The sequence below is a fragment of the Podarcis muralis genome, chromosome 17 (genome assembly GCF_964188315.1).
Source record: "Podarcis muralis chromosome 17, rPodMur119.hap1.1, whole genome shotgun sequence".
Taxonomy (NCBI): Eukaryota; Metazoa; Chordata; class Lepidosauria; order Squamata; family Lacertidae; genus Podarcis; species Podarcis muralis.
In genome coordinates this window covers 39,182,644-39,203,944 of record NC_135671.1, presented here as the reverse complement: position 1 = coordinate 39,203,944, position 21,301 = coordinate 39,182,644, and the positions used below count along the sequence as shown (strand labels likewise).

The window sequence follows — 21,301 nt, the reverse complement described above, 5'->3', positions numbered from 1 at the left end:
CATCTGATACGTTATTTTACTTTTCTGTTGAAATAAATATATGATAATAAATAGTACCTGTGCCCCAGCTAAAAGGCAGGATGTTGTTGTGTGCCAGGGGCTTGTGGTCTAATACAAGCTCTCTGAGGAAGTGGCTGGGTTTCTGCTCATAAGTGGAGTCTAACTGGTTGGGTGACTGCCAGATATCAGCAAGGACTCCCCCTGCCTCCTCCCTTCACTATACCACATGAAATTAAAATAGCAGCTTCCAGCTTTGGCAGTTGCAGGAGTTCCCAGAGTTATTTAATTTAGTACACAGACTGCAAGTGTATCTGTCCATGTGCCTTAGTGAATGAATCTTCAATGAAGATTTTGCCAGAATGCATGAAGAGGAGGATAGCTGTGTTGATGTGCTAACCACTCAGTGCTGTTTTGCTAACACTGAAAGGAAAAACAGATTATCATAGCTTACAAAGATGAAACCATTGCTGAACTGTACCACCACCTCTGATATTAGTGGGAATTCAGCTGTATTCATCTGGTATAGCCAGAGATGGATAGCTCTCTTTCATGTACCACCATTACCGTTTTGAGAGCACAGCAGGCTGTCTTCCATTTGTGAACAAGCAACATCCCCTCTCTGTAGTCTTGCGTGATTTCTGCACTGCTCTGGGAGAAAGAAAGCAACCTGATCTTCCAAATGCTGCTTCTCCAGCTTTATCTACAAACAGCTTGAATTTCTGCTGCAGTAATTATAGCCTGAAGATCTAGGCACTTCCTTTGGAAGACCTCCCATATTTTTAAAACAAAAAAAATTCCTTCCAGTAGCACCTTAAAGACCAACTAAGTTAGTTCTTGGTATGAGCTTTCGTGTGCATGCACACTTCTTCAGATACCATGCACACGAAAGCTCATACCAAGAACTAACTTAGTTGGTCTTTAAGGTGCTACTGGAAGGAATTTGTTTTGACTATGGCAGACCAACACGGCTACCTATCTGTAACTCCCATATTTTTGTTTATCATAGCTGCCAGATTCCCCTCCCTGTGAAGAAAAGGGAGAGGTGGGGGGGTTGGATGGAGGAGGCCTTTATATTAGATCTACCTGTGTGAATTTTGTGGTCTGCATATTCTTTCCATATTCTAGGAATAGATTTCCTGTATGGATATTGTGCTGATCTACTTAGCAAATCTGGACAAAAATTAGTGCCTAAGCACCAGTCTCAGGATTTTCTTCATCCCTTCAGGACTGAAGAGAGCGCTGCAGGTAGCTAAGTACTTGGGTGTCTGAGCAAATTTGCAGCCCTATTTCAGTCTCTGGAAGTTACCGTATTTTTTGCCCCATAGGGTGCACCGGCCCATAGGGCGCACCTAGGTTTTTTTGGGGGGGAAATAAAGAAAAAAAAATATTTCCCCCCCAGGCACGGGGCTGGGGCAGGGGAAGCCCGAGCTTCCCCCGACCCCAGCCCCCAGAACAGGCTGCTATCCGCAAGCCTAGGGAGCCCGGCGGGAAGTTGCGCCGGTCTCCCCAGGCTTGCGGAGAGCTGCCCGAAGTCTGGGGAGCGCTGAACAGCGCGCCACAGGCTTCAGGATGCAGGCAGCTCTCCGCAACCCTGGGGAGACAAGCGCGACTTCGTGCCGGGCTCCCAAGGGTTGCAGAGAGCTGCCTGAAGCCCGGGATGTGCTCCGCTGTGCTCCCCAGGTTTCGGGCTGCAGGCTGCTATCCGCAAGCCTTGTGAGCCCAGCGGCAACTCCAGAGGGCACCCCGTGCTTCGGGCTGCAGGCTGCTGCCCGCAAGCCTTGCAAGCCCAGCGGCAACTCCCGCTGGGCTCGCAAGGCTTGCGGATAGCTTCAGCGAAAGCCTGCATTCACCCCATAGGACGCACACACATTTCCCCTTCATTTTTGGAGGTGGAAAAGTGCGTCCTATAGGGCGAAAAATACGGTATTTTCTTTGAGCTGCTGCTGCCTGTTACTTCATCTTCTTTGCCAGGGCAGAAAAGTTTTAACAGTGGGTGAACCAAGTTCTTGAAGAACCAAGCCTTGTAGTTCCTCATCGTTATGTCCTCCCTCTGAACAGTCAAATGGAGGGTGGGGAGCAAAAAAACCCCCAACCCTGGTTTTTTAGCAGTGGAGAATGGAGCATCAGCTATATAAAAAAAGCAGTAAAACATTTTCTGTACTAATTTTCTGTATGGGGCTGTACTCTTATATGATTTTTTTTTCACTTTCAAAGATGAATAGAAAGGCAGTGATTTAGGGCTGGTGTTTATTTACATTGTTTTTGCTGGGGAAAAATGTGTTCAGTTCTTCCAATACAGGAGTATGTTGTTCTAAAGAAGGCCTTCCTGGTGCCCAGTACAATGGCTTCATTTTAATAGCCCATAATCATTTTGTGCTACACCAGAGTGCTCAAATTTCTTGTTTCTATCTGCTGAATCCCCAGTAGACTGAGACTGTGCTCCCAAAAGATGTGATGGGTGGGTGTGCTTTATAAGCGTTGTTTATAAGCGTTGTTTTGGCTCTGTGCTGACTGTAGCTGTAGTTGGATGAATCGTTCCAGTGCTTTTTTCTTTAAAAATGTTTAGGGGTGCTCTCATTTTCCTACTCATATTGAAATACTGCCTCTCAATGAGGCCAAACTTAGATTCACAAAATGTTTAGGGATATGTGTACCCCTGTGTCCACCCCAGAAAAAGAGCACTGACTTCACCCATACATCCTTTATCTATTTTGCTCTGAGGCATACTTAGAACTAATGTGAGCTTTTCTTTCCCTTGCAGGGAAGAAAGATCTGAGGACCAAGACTTACAGAGTCCCAAGGATAAGTCGCCAAAAGCCAAAAAATTCAAAAAGGAGCGGAAAGAGGAAAAGCAGCATGAGCTTGCACAGCCTTCTGCAGAACCAGCTGAAGCAGGCAAGGCAGAGATGTCGGAAGGAGCTGGGACTGCTCCAGCTGTACCCGAAGCCTCTGCATCTCCAAAACAGCGCCGTTCTGTCATCCGGGACCGTGGGCCGATGTATGATGACCCCACCTTGCCGGAAGGCTGGACCCGCAAGCTTAAGCAGAGGAAGTCTGGTCGCTCAGCGGGGAAGTATGACGTCTACCTTATCAAGTGAGTGACAGTGGAGGATGTGTATTGCTCACAACATGTACTGCTTTTCAAGGCTTAAATTGAAATCAGTGCTTAGGTCTAGTTCCAGAATTTGATTTGTGCCATGCTTCAGCCCTGGAACATGTGACAAGAAGTGCCCCTGAGCATGTGCAATGCCTTCTTCTCACCAGTAAGTAACCATAACTAGTCCCCACACTCTGGCCTTCAGGTCTGGGAGCATAACTTGCAGACCATAGCTCTTGCTGAACATTTGCTTGTTGTGAGCTCAACTAGTTGGTACTTTAATTCTATTGAATCCCACAGTGTGAGTGTATGTGCATTTTAACTCCCCTGTACCGTTTCAGATTGCAGGTGGAGTTAACGTCATTTTCCCCTTAACATTTACCTTCCTTACATTAATAATTTCCTAAAAATGGAAAATTAGTACAGCTGCCAAAGTCTCTAAAAACCTGCTGACAGCCTAAGCATACTTTCTGCTTTGTGTTACTTTTGAAAAACTAATTTTGAATCCATGCACTGTATGAAGGTGAAATTTCAGCCATTGTCATTTGATTAAAAAAGGTAACATTTTTCTTTTTCCTCATGTTTGCCTGAAAGCATTAGAAAGACCACCTGCATCCATTTTCTCATAAAATCTCTGCTCATTCCCCATCATAGGGCTCAAGCACAACTCTATTTGCTCTGCTGCTTCCCTTGAACTGAATCAGACCAAATGGCAATCAGGTTTTCTGTGGAATGTCATTTGTTCTGATTCAGTGGTAAAGAGCGTGTCTTCCAGGGGAAAGCTGCAGAGCAAATGTAAAACTGCTTGGACTTATGCCTAGAAAGCACAGGACAAGTGGAAAACCGCTCAGACCCATCCTTTTCAGGCATGGGACAAGCGAAAGTGTGGATGAGCCCCTAGTTGTAAGACTAGGATTCTAAGTCCACCATCAGGCTCAGCATACATAGGAAGCTCAAGCCATAATAATTGGTCTCTGTAGCCCAGTATTGTCTGTGCAGACTGGCAGCAATTCTCCAAGGTGTTTCCTAGCTGAAGATGATGTGATAGCACCCAGGGCAGTGGCTAGACAGATTTCTCAGTGAGATTCATGAGCAGGGTTATCCCTGTTATCTAGCAGTGGAGACTGGACATTGTTAAATCCAGCAGCTAGCCTTCCTGTGACATTGCACACGAAACACATACACACTCACACCCCCCATTTTAGAAGAAGCTAAATTTACCCAGCAGCGATTGGCTGTCCACTGTGACAGTCAGGAAACCACTTCCCTCTCCCACTGAATTTAAAGTGGGAGGAAAGAAAGGATAGGCCTGAAATAATAAAGCATCAGATAAACTTTTTTTAATCAGATAATATACCAGGTGTTTGTAGGGAAGAAACCCCAAAACAGAATTAACAAACTAGCTGTCACTCTCCTTCCACCACCACCACCCCGCCCCCTCCAAATGCCAGGTACAGAAGCAAAAGTGAGGAGAAACAGAGCCTAGCCTACAGAAAAGCAATCAAACGACCTCCCACCCTACTTCTTTCTTAAGTATGTTTGTTACCAATCTGATGGATTTATTGGACACCTCCATAAATGTTGGATTTATTCAGTTAGTACAGAGCATGTACAAGGTTGTCCACCACAGGGTTTTGTGCACCTTCCTCAAAAGCAGAGACTTTTTCAAGTCAGGAAGTAAACTTGAAGTATGCATTTGTAGTGTAATTCCATTAATTTTCCTTCTGTTCTTCCTCCCCTCTCCCTTTTTCTTTTTGTCCTTTTTCATATCTCCGGCTCTTGCAAATGCAGCCCCCAGGGCAAGGCCTTCCGCTCCAAAGTTGAGCTCATTGCCTATTTTGGAAAGGTGGGGGACACCTCTCTGGATCCTAATGATTTCGATTTCACGGTGACTGGACGTGGGAGTCCGTCACGGCGAGAACAGAAGCCTCCGAAGAAACCCAAAATCACTAAAACGGCTGGCACAGGTCGCGGGCGGGGCCGACCAAAGGGCAGTGGCTCTGCCAAGCCCCGAGGAGCTGCCTCGGAAGGTGTGCAAGTGAAGCGGGTGATTGAGAAGAGTTCTGGAAAACTGCTGGTCAAGATGCCTTTGCAGTCCTCTCCAGCAGGAGCCAAGGCAGAAGGCACTGGTGGGGCCACCACCTCCACACAGGTCATGGTGATCAAGCGTCCTGGGCGCAAGCGGAAATCTGAATCGGACCCCCAGGCTGTGCCTAAGAAACGGGGGCGTAAGCCAGGCAGTGGAGCAGCAGTGGTAGTTGCCGAAGCCAAAAAGAAAGCAGTCAAGGAGCCGGTTGTCCAGGCGGTCCGGGAGACAGTGCTGCCCATCAAGAAGCGCAAGACACGTGAGGCTGTGAGCATAGAGATAGCCAAGCCAAGCCCACCTCCTCCAAGCAACACAGGGGAGCGGAGCCCCAAGGGACAGCGAACGGCTGCCAAGAGCCCAGGGCGCCGCAGCAAGGAAAGCAGTCCTAAAGGGCGGGGTGGCAATGCCGTACCAACCTCTGCCCCTTCCTCCTCCCCTGGCAAGAAGGATCAGCACCATCCTCCCCATCAGCCGCCTCCGGAGGCCCAGGGCAGCTCCCCTTCTCAGTCCCCTGAAAGCCCCAAGGACAGCAGGAGCCTTCCAGCTGAGCCCCAGGACTTGAGCAGCAAGAGCTGCAAAGAGGAGAGGGCTCCGGAAAGTGATGGCTGCCCAAAGGAGCCACCTAAGACTCAGCCCAGCGGCACAGCAGTGCCCTACAAACATGAGCGCAAAGACACTGTGTCGTCCTCCGCGGCCTTGCCCCGGCCCACAAACAGGGACGAGGCCGTGGACACCAGGACACCTGTGTCAGAGCGGGTCAGCTGACTTTGAGGGGGGTGAGTGAGCAAGTGAGCGCCAGAGGAAACAAAGAGAGAGACAGGCACTCCCAGCCCCCCACACCCAGATGAGACTCCAGGCAGCTGCTGGGCAGGACTCCCCTTTCCCCAGAGTGCCCTGGCTTTCAACCATTCAGCTACTCCAAAACTATTCTTCCTCTGTTCCAATCCTTCCCCCATTTTCAATACAGACAAGCACAGTGTGGGGTGCAGAGACATGCCTCCCAGAGATGGAAGCCACTTTGCACTTTTTCTACAGAATGGGGGCACCCTCTTCTCTCCCCCCACACCCCCACCAGCCCCTTCTGCCATGCTTTGCTGCATATACTACTGACAAGGCAAGCTGTTTGGCAGGGGAGGGGCAGCTCCAAACTCTGGCCTGTCGCCCTGATCCTGCTTGCCCTCCATATTACAGAGGCCTGGTGGACAGATTGTGGGGAGGGTGGGCATGTGTCTATTCCACTCCACCTCCCTAGTGCCATGTAATGTAGTTGTCCAGTCTTAGTTGGATTTCTGTAGTTTTCAGTAGGATGTGTGTGTACACACGAGAGAGAAAGAGATGGGACTGTGGCGTACTGGGGAACCAATATCCCCCTTTTGCCAATTAGACCAGCAGATAGGAAAGTTTTTCTCTCCCCCAAGGACAGTTGTGCTGCTAAGAGACCACTGGGATACTGGGGGCAACTTTGTAAGAATGTCCTCCTTTCCTACGTCTATCCCAAAAGGAGAGGCCTTTTGATTTTGTTGAAGCAATCTGAGTGTGCTGAAGCGTGTACGTGTGTGCGTGTGCTTGTCATATGCTAAGAGTTAAAATGAGATGTTCTTCCAGTTCTTGTCAATGATGTTAGTTTAGGGAACTGTTTGCACTAATGGAGGCCTTTGCCCACCTTCTGTGAGGCAACGGCATGAAAGAGTGTGCCTGTGTGTATTGGAGCGGGACATTTTGATGGAATTCTGGCTGACCTCTCCACCTTAGTTCTGGGGCAGGAAGGTAGCTGAATGTTTCTAAAACTACCTGACCTTCTGTGCTGGGATTGATATGTGGCAGTGGCTTCACTGAGAAGCCTAGTATTTGTCATTTACAAGGACTTCCTTATGGCTGGCAACCAAGCTCTTCCATGACAGTTGAGCACACCTCACTCCCCAGGGACAGAGAGCTCAGCAGAAGAGTAGTGTACCTTGGGGAGGGGACTTGGTTTCAAATGGATGTCTCCTTTGTTTTGTTTTTCTGTCTGCAGAAGATAGAAGAGGAGGGGTAGGGAAGCATTGACCACTTACTTCAGTGTGCTTATTTTTGTTTTTAACTGCATATGTAGTACAGACAGGATCTGTGCCCCCCTCCATTCTAGGCAGTAGCAAAGTACCCCAAGAACAAGATGGGGGAGTATGGGTCCAAGCCAGCAGTCTGGGCAGGAACTAGAAAGAGTTATCTCTGAAATTGTTGTCACTTTGTGGTGGTGCAAAAGGATTAGAACAAGCCCCATCTTGTTCTGCAGCTCTTTGAGGGCCAAAATAGATATGATTCTGGACCTTCATGATCAGATTTTTATTTATTTATTTTAAAAAACAACAACTTAAAACCGCAGGAGGCTCTGCTTTTGATCACAGCAGCAGTGCTGAGGAAGAGGGTATTTAACTCTCTCCTTCTCATCCAACCCCTGCGCTGGTTGTCTTTGGTGCATACACACCATACAGTGGTACCTCTGGATGCAAACGGGATCCGTTCCAAGCCCCATTCGCATCCTGAGCAGAACGCAACTCGTGTATGCGCATGCGCGGGTTGTGATTCACCACTTCTGCGCATGCGCATGACGTCATTTTGAGAGTCTGCGCATGTGTGAGCAGCAAAACCCAAAAGTAACCCATTCCGTTACTTCTAAGTCGCTGTGGAATGCAACCTGAAAATGCTCAACCTGAAGCATATTTAACCTGAGGTACGACTGTACATATAAAGCACATGACTTCCCCAAAGACGCCTGCCCCTAAAAAGAGCCACAATTCCCATCATACTTAACAGGTTAAAGTTCCCAGGATTCTTTTTTTGGGGGGTGCACTTTAAATCTTCAATGTGTACACAGCTTAATTCCCATCCCATCCAAGCTGCTATTTTCCCTGCTTGTGAGGGGATACAGGTACCTGCACAGTACTGTCCCATCCCCACCCCCACCCCACCCCCGCATAAGAGGGGCAGAATTTAGATCAAGAAAATGGCCATGTGGCCAGTATAGCCACCCTCTCCCTCAGCACCTCTTTTCCAATAAAAATTGGAGCCTCCTGCAGATTCTTGGAATTAAAAATGTTGAAGGATCTCGCGTTAGGCTCTCTGGAGGCATGCCTATTTTGGGCCCTTAGAGAGAGACCTCAGTGTGGAGACAACTTATTTTTATGTTTCCCCTTTTTGCCTATTCACCAGATAAGTAGAGTAAAATTCCTTCCGTGTGTGGCAACTGTCAAAAGACTCCCCCCTTGCACTTATTAAGTATAGATAAAGGGTAATGCACTAGTCATAACTGAGAGACTCCAGGTTCATAGTGGGAGGACCAGTTAGGATTGGGACTACCTTCACTGCAACAATTTACTGAATTGCTCATTTTTGCTTGGCTTCCTGCGCTGGCACCACAGTCAAAGCCAAATTTTGATTTTTCTTTTCTTCCCATGTATATAACTCAGCAATTGGCAGAAAGGTTGGGGATGGCTTCTAATTTTTGTTCTTCTGGGAGAAATCCTGTGCTAGTGATTGGTCCGAAGTCTGCTGCTAATCACAGACTCTGGAATATACCCACCCACACCCGCTCTAAGGGTAAGGTAACTAGTCTGAAGGCCAGTTCATCATTCACTTGGGTGGAAGTGGCTGTCTGAGGATACTGCTGTGGAAACATGGTAGAAAGTACAAAGAAGTGGGGGAGAAAATGGCTTTGTGATAACTAAAAAAAAAAGAACCCCAACAACTTCTCAAAGGGCTTTTCTTTGATTATTTTTTTTAAAGGCACAAATATAATGGGGTAGGGTGGGAGGGAAATGAGCAAGTATTCACCAGGCTGTGGGAAACCGGGGTGGAGAAAAGATAGTTCCCTTTGGTCTCAAGTTCTTTGGGGAGGTTTTTTCACCTGACGCTGGTCCAGGATGAAACTGTCCAGGCTCCGCATGAGAAACCCTCCCTCATTTACTAATTCTTTTGAGTTATGAAGGGTTTTTCGTAAATAGAGAACAGAACTTTGCACTTCACTCCACTCCGGGACTGCCACTGGTTTGACATGTTTTGAATCTGCAGTGCATTGCCCCTGGAAATGAATAATTGCAGCTAAGGTTTCCACAGAAGTATCATGGGTGAAGTAGCTAGGCATTGCCGTCCTGAAAAAAACAGGGCAACCTTCGGACTAAATAATGGGCAGAATAAAAATAGTGATGGCAGCAACCCTTCCTTTCTCAGAATGGGCCTTCTCTGAAATTCCACTCAGTCCAGCTGATGACTGAGAGTCAGACTAGGTGGCAGCAAATCTGTATTTGTTAAAATGATTGTGTAAGCAGGGGAGATGTGTTTAAAAAAGAAGGTCTGCCACTACCACGTCAGTTTAACCCTGAGAGTGCCCTTGGTCTAAACTTCCTTCAGGTGCAGGCCATTGTTGCATTCCACTACAGTACCTTTCTGGGATTCATAACAGCCTCTCTTATGCTGCAAAGTGGAGATCTAGCTTTGCAGGAAACACACCCAGCATTTGGAGCTATCGGGCAGTATGTTTTGCTACCATACCTATGTCTTCTGTAGACTGCCACAGGGAATCAATGTTGCCAACATTAGGCTTTGAAGAGGTCTCCTCGGGCTTTCCTCACTATTTGGCAGAGACCATTTAGAAAACGTGGCTCTTTCTGTCACAGATAGATGTGACTTCACCTCTGTGTTCGAAAATTATCCCAGCTTCAAAAACATGTACAGGTGGCAGACCTCCCAGCTGCTTCTTACTGTCCAAAAGCAAATTGATTTGTTGAGGCAGGCAATTGCCCTCATGGGAGAAATATTTTATTTCTTTTTAGTTGTTTTTTCATGGAGAGATTGATGCACTTTAAAGTCAAGAGAGAAAAATAGTCTGTCTTCAATGAGCCACAAGCCCATTGCAAACCACATGGTATTGGCAGTGAGGGTAGAAGGGGTTATGAGCCATATGTAGCCAACTGGGGAGACTAAACAAAAGCTACAAATAGAGATCCATATATTTTTAAAAAGAAAGCCTCCGTGTACAACTTAATTGAAGTTAGATGTTTTTGGATAGAAAATGTGTCTAGGGGCAAGTGTACATGTTGGAAGATACCATGCTAGAACAGCAATACCCAGTTCCACACTAGAACCACCCCAATGCCTAATCACATACCACTATCTAGGTTTAAAGAGCTTGCAAAACCATGGAGTATCCTGATCCCATGTGTCTACATTCCAGACAAGTGAAAGGATGGCATCTTCATGCCATTATCCTCCTTCTTGGTGTGATGTAGTCCTGGAAAAAGAAGAGGGGTAGATTTTTGTCAGTGATGTAAGGCCAAACTTGATGTTGGTGGCAGACCTGGGTTTCTTCCAGACAACTACAAAGTGGCCAGAGCAGGGAGTTTCTTTGCACTGGAGAAACAACAACCCGGAAGAAGGTTATAATCCTGCGTGCCTTTTTCCCTTCTCTCTTTTCTCTCCCTCCCCCCAACTGCTGCAGTTGGCATCCTTTCTGCTGCTCCACTTTGCAGTTGTTTTCACATCTGGGTCTTCCACCAAAAATTTAGTTCAGCCCAAAGAAAAAAGATCTTCAAAGTGCAATGAAAAGTTAATAGTGGGGTGTGAAGTAAGTCCTGGCCTCTCCCCATCCCCCACTAACCTAATGATGCTATTGCTGCTGGCTGCTTCTCCCAGAGTGAGTTACACCAGTTGTAGTCTGGCAATCTAGGTCCTCTTATTTACAGGGATAGAGAGTTGTGAGCTCCACCTCTGCTCCCAGCTCTGCCCACTTCCACCCAGCTCAGCCTCAAAGACGAATGTGGATAGTGCCTGGCGTTTGAGAGACTGTGCAAGAGGTTTCTACCTTGTTAGCATTGTGAACCACCCAATGTTTCTGTGTCAAGTGAAAATAAACTTTTCGTCGGTTTCAATTATTATCCAATAATGTGTAGAGTTTAACATTAGGCCTAACTCTTTTGTTTGGGGATTTACTTTCTCTTTGTTTGTTTGTGTGTATGTGTGTTGTTTTTTTTAAGGCACCCAAGTAGACACAGAAAAAATGTCTAATTTTATATATCTGTATATTGCATTATAAATGAGGGGTTGCTTTTTCCGCTTATTGCACCACTATCAAACAAAAGGACAACAGACCAACAAGCAAGGAATGATATGGTCTGTTGAGAATTTATTATATGTTGCTTCTTGACCATTTTTCCTGGTATTTGATATCATAGGACAAGGGGAAATAAAACTGACCCATCAAACCTGCCTGCCAGTAATTTTTCTCCATTACAGAGCTGAACTGCCTTTTAACCCTGGCTGTTTTCCATTTCTGAAAGGGGGTTTCCTCTCTTGTCTCAAGAGAGGAAAACCAACAAGGTGGTTGAGTATAGCCAACATTTTAATTTTTTTGCACTCCGTCAACTTCTAGGGCAGGGCACTCATTTGGGAAAGGAGGGAGGACATAAGGAGGGACTCCAATTGACCATACAAACCTATATCCAGTTGGACTTGAATCTTAACAAGCACCATTAGCATGATTTGTCTGTGTCAGTTAATGGCCACTTCAGTAGCAAAATAATTTTGCATGATAGCATTGCTGTTTGAAAACTCCTTTTGGTTCTCAGCTGAACCCCCAAGTACTGTTCCTCTAATCTAGAGCATATCTCTTCCTCCTTACAGAAAACAAAATTCTTGTTAAATTCCACACACAGAGAGGGAGAGCACTCCTCTGGCATCAGGCATGAATTGGCAACACTCCACATACCTCTCCCCTCCCACCAACTGAAAACATGTCGCACACTCCTTTCCCCCCTCAATTTAGCAGAAGTCCAGATCTCATTTCCAAAGGCCTTTGGCCGGCACAAGTGCTATGTAATTCTCATCTTGCTTACATGCAGAGGCGGCTCCAGAAAAGGGAGCAAAGAAGGAGTGTCTGGAGGTTGAGCTTTCTTTCTCATACTGCAGTCTTTCCAAACAGAAACAACTCATTTCACAATCTATATTTTTTAATTCAGACAGCGTGGACAGGGAATTATTCGAGTAGGATTTTGTGCTTCCCGTCTTCCTGGCGCTGCCCATGCTTGCATGACTGATAATCTGGGGGCATTAGATTTGTTTTCTAATAAATAATTGTATATAAAGTCTAAAATGTCCAAGTGCTGGTAGCACCAATGATAACGGGACCCTACTGGCATTCATCAGGTCAATGGCTGAGTCATTTAAAAGCTTGCTAGCACAACAACTACCAGACTTTTAGAAGACATCTGAAGGCAGCCCTGTTTAGGGAAGCTTTTAATGTTTGATGTATCACAGTATTTTAATATTCTGTTGGAAGCTGCCCTGAGTGGCTGGGGAAACCCAGCCAGATGGGCGGGGTATAAATAATAAATTATTATTATTATTATTCCCTACCCAGATCTCGCCACATCCCACAAGGGACCCTTAGGAAGAGGGCTGGGTAGGACAGTTTGCTCTCTGCCAACTTCCACCCGCAAGTTGCCAAATCAGCAATATTCTGAGGTAGTAGCTTAAATCTGCTGTTCTTCCAAAATAAATATATCTAGACAAGTGCAGATGACACTTCTGGTGGGCGGGGAATGAAGACTATTCTTCTGCACTGAAGTAGGGAGAGGGGATTTCTCACTCCGTAGATCAACTTGCATGAGGCTTTCTTCCAATCAAGGGCCCAGAGTTCCTTTTCCAAGCTCTGCAGGTTGGCCGTGTTTGCTGCAGTTGTGTGTAGCTGCACGAGGAGTAGGTGAACAACTTGGAAAGATGTCTCATTTGGGAGGGGGGGGTTCGTTGTGAGTGCAAAAAAACAAACCTGGCAAACTCCCTCCTCCATCGTACTGGGGCAGGGGGAAGGATGGGGGCATTCTCTTCTCCTGCTTCCGTCAACTGACATGCCGCTAACAACAAACCAACTTCCTTCTGCTTCACAACTCAGTAGTGATCACCATATGACCAAATAGTACAAGGACTGTTATTAAATGTATGCTGAGTGCTTGCTACCCTGTACAGCTCTTAATCCTCACGTAGACGACTCTCTCTCTCTCTCTCTAGCCAGTGGTGTTTCTTTCTCTTTCGGACTCCTTAATTATTATTTTTAAATTCCGGAGACACAATTTTTTGTTGTGGGGGAGGGAGGTTGTATTTCCCTCCTTCCCCCCACCATAACCTTTTTTTTTTTTTTTTTTTTTTTTTGCGGGGGGAGGTTGCAAAAAAAACCTGTGGTGTTTGGGACTCTAATTGTGTGTAGGGTTTTATCTCCCCACCCTCACTCCCCCCAACCCTGCAGGGGGGTGTCAAAAAAGGAATGTCGGTGAAAATCTCTGTGTGTGTTTTTTCCTTTATGGTCCACGAGTGTGTATCGTGAACATTTCTGTAAAGTAATTGTTCCAGGCACAAACGCTTTTGAGTGTTTCAGACGTATGTATATATATATTTTTAAGGGAGGAAGAGCGTATACTTTACTTTTGTCTTGTCTGTTGGCAGTAAAAAAAGGGGAGGTTAACTGGGGATGTGACAAGCAGAGCGTTTTTAAACAGGCATTCCCAGGGTATTTTGTACAGCTTCTTCTAACAGTCCACCACCATGTGGGCCATGTAGCAAGAGGCGGCTTGATTCCGTCACATGAATATTCATTTGGCTGGGGGTAAATAAACCAGAAAGACCTGGCACCTCAAGGGCAATAAAAGGGAATGCTATGAACCTTTCTGCTAGATTCAGAGGTGCATTTAACATCTTGTCAGAGGGGCTGTATCTAAAGGAGGCCCATTGATTTGTTTTTAACGCCAAATGTTACTAATTCCTATTTCTAGGACAGCAAATATCTAGCCTTAGGGGAATAAAAATGTTCCAAGAATCCTCCAGATAGAACTGGGTAGGTGTGGGGATTGACAATTTTAGAAATCAAGTTAAAAATGTTTCATTGTTCACTCCTGTGCTCCCACACCCATACTTCTGGATCGCACCTTGCATTTGGTTGATGTGTTTTTGGGACAATTACTTTTAAGAACTATTGAGTAGATTGTTTAATAAATCTTTAAAACGGATTGCTCTTTTTGTAGGTTTTGTGTACAGCCAAAAAAAAAAAAAAAAGACTGAAAGCACTGACTATATTTAAAAAAGGAAAAAAAGAAATTTATTAAATGAAAATTTGTATTATTTCAGTAAGAAAATAACAAAATCCGTCTGAATGTACATGTATATGTTTAAAGAAATCCACCAACTCCCTCCCTACCCTTGTATCCTATTTATTATATAAAACGTTTGCCTTACAAGAAAGCAGTCCTTTCTTTATGGGTGTTTCTATCTTATTTTGGTTGTTAAAACAAGCAACTTGATTTATCCCCCCCTTCCAATAAAGATACAGTGACAACTGCATTTTTATATATGTAAGGTCATTTAAAAGAAACAAATTCTATTTTTTATGTTAAAAAGAAAGGTTCAGGCCCAGTCTTAGCACTCAGCATGCATTCTACACAGTAATCTAGTTGCATCTCATGTTGGTAAGTACTGTATTCTGTGCTAGAATTGGATTATAAACCTATGTAAATGTTACAGATTTGTTTGAGCCTTTCATTACCAAGGTAGAACTGTTCTGCCCTGCCATTAAAATATAATATTTTTTTCTCTGTTGTGGATGAGGATGTCTTTTAGTTGGTTGCAAAGCGGCCTCTTGTTTGTGCCAGTTTATACTGATGCAGGAGTACATTGTTTCAGGGATTTATATTCTGCTTTTCAAAACATTGTTCCCAAGTTTGAGTTACATAGAACTTTGGACTGAGCAGAAAGGCAGTCTTGACCAGAGAACACACCAGAATACTTAAAAACACAGAATTTGTCACTTTCAGGAAGATCTCTTTCAAATGGCACAAAATGATGACTGTTTCCACACTCAAAACAATACACTTACACAAAGAGGCCTTGTACTGTTAATTATATTATATTATATTCCTTTGCAAAGGCATAGCAAACAGTGTCTTATTTCTTGTTATAGGAAGTCTCTCTTATAGGGAAATGGTTCTCAGGTTAGTCTCTAAGCTGTGATAGCAGATGGAGTCATAAAACAATTGTGGTGTTGTAGCCAAGTGTGTCAGTGGAGTCCTTGCTGCACTATCAAATGTTCATGGGTGGCTATTTGAGAAATCATGCCCCAGGGTTTGTTAGTTCAGTTAGACTGCTTCACAGGACCAGCCCAATGTATTTTGCTGCCTTAGCCAGAGGATGTCCCCCCTCCCCAAATCCCGCCCCCCAAGCCAACTGAACCGAAAGTTGAATCTTACTTCAACAGCCTTAGCATCTGAGAACAGCAGACCATTTCCTGGAAAATTGCAAAATCCACCACCCCCCATTTTGCTACTCACAAAGAGGGTGGCAAAATAAATTTAATTCAGTTCAGCTCTAGCATTGTACTCTTGATTAAAATAACTGGATAAGAAACCTTAGGAATCCTTTGAACACAGTTTGGAAAACCACTGCCTTAGACCAATGGCACAGCCCAATCAGAACACCAGGTATGGAAAACAATTTTCATTTTTGAAAACTTGCAATGTTTTTAATATTTCCCACATCTGTAAGGACTACCCACCAGCTATTACATTCCAGAATTTATCTACCTTGGCCTACCATGGTGGGTAGCGGTGGGGGCACCGCAGAACAGCTGCTTACCCAACAAAATGTTAACTGTGAGTGTGTGTGTGTGAGAGGGAGAGAGAAACTGTGAACATGGAAGCACCAGGTAGTGGGAGCAAGAGATGGTTTTGCACCACTATCCCAGCAACAGTGTCAAACACACACACACACCCATGTGCAGGCCTGTATTTTACTTTTATTTTTTGCTAAAGAATATATAGGTGAAATTAAAGGGGTCATCTCAGGTATACCACCAGAGTGGTGACGAACATACCTCCCTTATGATATCTCCCCCACTTTTTTAACCCCTCAACTGATTATCAGATTCAGAATTATCTGTGGGTTTAGTAAGATGGGAATACACTTGAATGTATGGATGGCCAACATGATGCCCTCCAGCTGTTCCTGGGCTACAGCTCCAATAATCCCTGAGCAGAGGCCATGGTGGTTGGAGGCTGCTGGAGGTTGGAGTCCAACAGCATATGGAGAGCATCATGTTGGCATCCCTACTTTAACAAATACTAGTATTCATAACCTGACTGAGGGTTCGAAGTCCCCATGGTTTATGGGTGGATAACAGCTCTAAAATAAAATTATTACAGTCAAATCTCAGTTGTCTAACATAATCCGTTCCAGAAGCGCGTTCGGCTTCCGAAATGGAGCCTAAATGTTCCAAAATGGAGGCGTTCAGGGACTGAGGTTTGACTGTATACAGGGGTTGCCAACCTTTTTTGTCTAGTGGGCGCATTTTGGATTTAGGGAGTGCTTCGGTGCTAGTCACAAAATGGCTCCCATGGAGAGCACAGCATAACACAAAGAGAGAGAGACCACACCAGACAACCTTATGAAGTCACCTGTGTCCAGATTGTGGTGATCACACAATACTGATTACACACAGAGATGGTGTTGCTGCAACATTCCTCATTTTCAGTAAAAAATAAATGAAGTGGCCATATTACACTTACTCTCATTTCACATAAAATGTTTAGAAGATACCTGCATACTTTGTCCCATAATTTCCTTTCTAGGTGGGTTAGAAGCTGTGTTTTTTAAAAATGAAAGATAATGATGATTATTTATACCCCTCCTTTTTCCTTGACTCAAGGCAACTTACAGAAAAAATAATAATTAAAAAACAATTAAACATTAATAGAATTAAAGCTATATACATATATAAAATCTACTAACACCTACCAGTAATTACAACAAAAACAAAAGCCTGTTGGAATAAGAAGGGCTTCACCTGTTGGTGGAAGGACAGCAAAGAGGGAGCTAGTCTGGCTTCTCTCAGGAGAGAGCTCCAAAGTTATCTGGGAGCAGCTGCTGCCAAGGAGGCCCTCTCCCAAATCCCCACCAAGCGTGCCTGTGAGGGTGGCAGGACCAAGGGAAGGGCCTCCCCCAAAGGTCTCAAATCCTGGGCAGGTTTGCATGAGGGAATAGGGTCTTCCAGATAGCTTGGACCGAAGCCATATAGGGCTGTGTAGGTCATAAGCAGAACTTTGAATTGCGCCTGGATTCAGACTGGAAGCCACTGGAGCTGTTGTGACAAGAGACTGGGAGTTGTCTGCTCCCCATAATTAACCCAGTCAGCAATCTGGCTGCAGCTCTTACAGCTAGTTGAATTTTCTGAGCACTTTTCAAAGGCAGCTCCACATAGAGCATGTTATAGTAATCCAAACGGGATGTGACTAAGACGTGTGTCACAGTGGCAAGGAACTGGCATAGGTGGCACACTAGCTTTGACTCTGCAAATGCAAATGGCTGCTACAGAGACCTGGGCTTCCATGCTCAGGGCTGAGTCCAGGAGCACACTCAAATTGCTAACCTGTGTCTTCAGGGGGAGTGTTACCGCATCCAGCACAGGCTGAATCCCTATTCCGTGTGTTGCTTTCCAACTGACCATTACTGATGACAGACAGACACTGATTTAGAACCAAGACAGCTTCCTTGGGTTTAGGTGGAAAGGATAAATAGATGTGGTGTGAAGGCGCCATGCAGCAATGCTGCTGACATGAGCACACCATGATCTCCCTTTTGCCAACTCATTTTGAAAAGAATAGTCCTCAGAAGTTTTGCAAAGCCCCATAGCAGATCACAGGCAGTCTCTTCTTGCCAAAGCAAATGTCAGGGTTCAACAGTCACAGGTGATAAGTTAGACAGTCACTAAGTGCCTTATGCCGTCTACTGTATGCCAGCACCTAGCCCCAAGTGGCTCTGAGGATGGGCAAAATTCTTGTCACTCTAAAGGACAGTTTCTGAAACATACAATCAAGTGATCAGGACTAAGGAGTGCCTTTCCATGGCAAAGATAATGCTTCCCTCCTCAGTTGGCCAGACATCCTGTCCCATGCCCATGCCTGGTTAGGGTAGCAACAGCCCCACAGAGGATGTGCTGTCCGAAACATGGTTTGGTGTGAGAGGGTAGCCTGTCCGTCATTTAACTGCACCAGACTAGCTTCATTTGGGTCACCCAAACATGCACACATGCAGAGTTGTCAAATGTGCCCTGCTAAAGACGTTTGGTTACTTCCATGTTAAGTGTCAGAGCTGTACAAAGGTGAAGTTCTGACACTTCTGAACTTTTATAGGCATGTGATTCCTCAGTGCACTTCAGTACACTATGACATATTAATCACAACCCTAGCCTAAGAATGTTTTTGAAATTGCATTCTCCAGTTCTTGCTAGCTAACCAGCAAGGTAAACTTACGGCTTGCTAGTAATCCTGAACCTTTGCTGCTATTCCCTTTCTTCTGACTCCTGCGTCTCTGTTCCTGTTCAGAGATGCTGCTATTGCAGCCCACTGCTGTGGGCAAGGGCAGAAACTCTCTGGGGCAGGACAACAAAGTGTAGTGACCACCTCAGGCAACAGGTCCACCAGGGCAGCCAATCCCCATGTCAGTCTTTCTTTGCCACCCCTGCTTGTCCCTGATGTAGACCCTTCCTTCCCTGGTGGAGAGTGGGAGGCACCATTTTGGGGGCTGCCTCAAGTGCCAAAATGTCTTGGGCCAGTCCTGCTCTGGAGAGAAAACAACAAAGCACCTTAAAGACGGACACCACAGCCATGCCTAATGGCCTCTCTTTACAGAGTTAGAGTAAGGATTGCTGAGGTAAAAATTATGAAGGCTTTGAAATCAGTGGTACCTCGGGTTAAGTACTTAATTCATTCCGGAGGTCCGTTCTTAACCTGAAACTGTTCAGGTTACATATGCTTCAGGTTACAGACTCCGCTAACCCAGAAATAGTGCTTCAGGTTAAGAACTTTGCTTCAGGATGAGAACAGAAATCGTGCTCCGGTGGCATGGCGGCAGCAGGAGGCCCCATTAGCTAAAGTGGTGCTTCAGGTTAAGAACAGTTTCAGGTTAAGAACAGACCTCCAGAACGAATTAAGTACTTAACCCGAGGTACCACTGTATTCAAAGCCTTCATAATTTTTACCTCAGCAATACCACTGTATGGAGTTCCAAAGTGTAGGCACTGCCATGCTAAATGACAGAGTTCTTACAAATGTGACATCTGTTGTAATGCCAATTCCACACAAAAATTACCCTAGATTCTACATCCTCTAATATTTGTCAGAGATTCAAGTAGATTTAATTTGTTGACATGAACCTATAGTTAGTACTCTAATACTGGCACTCAGCCTGGCCGTGCTTAATATTTATTTAAAGTCAGAACAACTTCTGTTAGGTTTGCTTTAGATTGCAACTTACTGCCTTATTAGACAGGATGGGACTTTTGATTTTAAAAAGCTGCTGTCCTGTGTGTTTACAAAGAAGCAACTTCAAATGATGGCAATAAAATTTGCTTCCAGGGAAATATGCTTAGGCTTAAGGGACAAAGGAGAAAACAGTTCATTGGCACAAACAGAGTTAAGGCAGCACTCTCATTTCCTTAGCTTTCTGGGTTTACTTTGCCTTATCTGTAACTATAATGGTTCCTGATCATCTGCCACAGCATTCCTTTCAAACAGCTCCTCCTAACCTTAATATAGTCATACCTGGAAGTCAAATGGAATCTGTTCCATAAGTCCATTTGACTTCCAAAATGTTCGCAAACCAAATCGTGGCTTCTGACTGACTGCAGGAAACTCCTGCAGCCAATCAGAAGCCGCAGAAGCCCTGTTGGATGTTTGAGTTCCAAAAGAATATTCACAAACCAGAGCAATCACTTCTGGGTTTGCAGCGTTTGGGAGCCAAAATGTCCAAGTTCCAGGGCATTCAACAACCAAGGTACAACTGTACTATGAAGTTCCTTCTACAGCCCTGCCCTGGTTGGCCCATTGGATCAATTGCATGCCTTCTCAATTCTTTTCTGCCACCTGTCCTAGATACTTCTGTCCATTGTCTGCCCTCCACCCTTCCTTGTCTCTGCCCTCCAAGTCCCTTAGCCTTTATATTGCGTCCTCAGCTAAACTTGACACTTCTCTCTTCCCTCACAGAATTTGGACTTAAAAACTATACAGTTCCTTGAGCAATTGAGCATTCTCTGCCATCACATCAAGTAGTCTCAACAATCATACATGGCAACACAAATGAAGACTTGGTACTTGGAGAGTATGAGAGGATGGAATCTTTGATGAAGGCTGATTCTTTTGTATAGTTATTCAAAAGTAAGTCTCACTGTGTTTGTTAGGGCTTTAAATACAAAAAACTTATAAGTCTGGGTTGTATATTTCATCCACTCAGCTATATAGCTGCAAATAAAACGTTTTAAATGTGTTGTAAAGTGCAGTATGCAAATGTGACACTAGATGGCGACAGTGAGCTATGCCAAATTCAATGTAATTTTCAAAACTTTTTTAAAAAGCATTTTCACAGTGTTTTTATATGTGTGTAGATTCCACCTTCCATGAGAGTGAAATCTATAGACTTAAGTTGTTATGACTAACTTCTCAGTTTGACTTAGTCAGCTATCACCCAATGTGTGTATGTGTATGCATAACTCCATAGAGTCTAGACCAGCCTGTCTCAACCTTTGACCCCCAGATGTTGGACTACCACTCCCATCATCCCTAGCTGGTCAGGGATGATGGGAGTTGTAGTCCAGTAACATCTGGAGCCCAAAGGTTGGGAAAGACTCATCTAGACAGAAGCTGGCTCTAAGGTCTGCCTGCCATTGCACTCTGAGGTGTGAATCCTATGGAACGAAGCAAACCCACTTATATTCTTACATACGCTCCTTTTAATGCACAAGGTAACAAAATATGTTAACTTGCTCCAGCAGTTTTATGTTGTAACATACTGAAAAGACTGTCGAAGTCTCGTGCTCCCCCAGCCTTCGCCAGCCCTGTGGCCTCCGGATGTTTCGGGCTACCAGCCACGCTCCCCTCATATTTACTCGGAAATAACTCCCGCTGGTACAACGGAACTTCCTCCCAAGCAAGTCCATCCTTCGGTTTACATCCAGGAGCTCGGGGCTGCGGCGTCCGGGAGGCGACAGCGGAAGGGAGGCTTCGGCGCGGCGGCGGCCCCTGCCCGTTTCGCCTCAGGCTCCGCGGGGGCGGCAG

The 21,301-nt window shown here is 45.1% G+C and overlaps 1 protein-coding gene across 4 annotated transcripts in view; it reads left to right on the top strand.

Annotated features, from left to right (window-relative positions):
- MECP2 (methyl-CpG binding protein 2) overlaps window positions 1-14,794 on the top strand; it is a 108,545-nt gene extending 93,751 nt beyond the window's left edge. For all 4 annotated transcript variants that reach the window (XM_028713114.2, XM_028713115.2, XM_028713113.2 and 1 more), the window contains 2 exons: window positions 2,762-3,094; window positions 4,889-14,794. In XM_028713114.2, the coding sequence (XP_028568947.2) occupies window positions 2,762-3,094; window positions 4,889-5,948 (1,393 nt within the window). In that variant the 3' untranslated portion in view covers window positions 5,949-14,794. The remainder of the gene's footprint in view (window positions 1-2,761; window positions 3,095-4,888) is intronic.
- The last annotated feature ends 6,507 nt before the right edge of the window (window positions 14,795-21,301 follow it).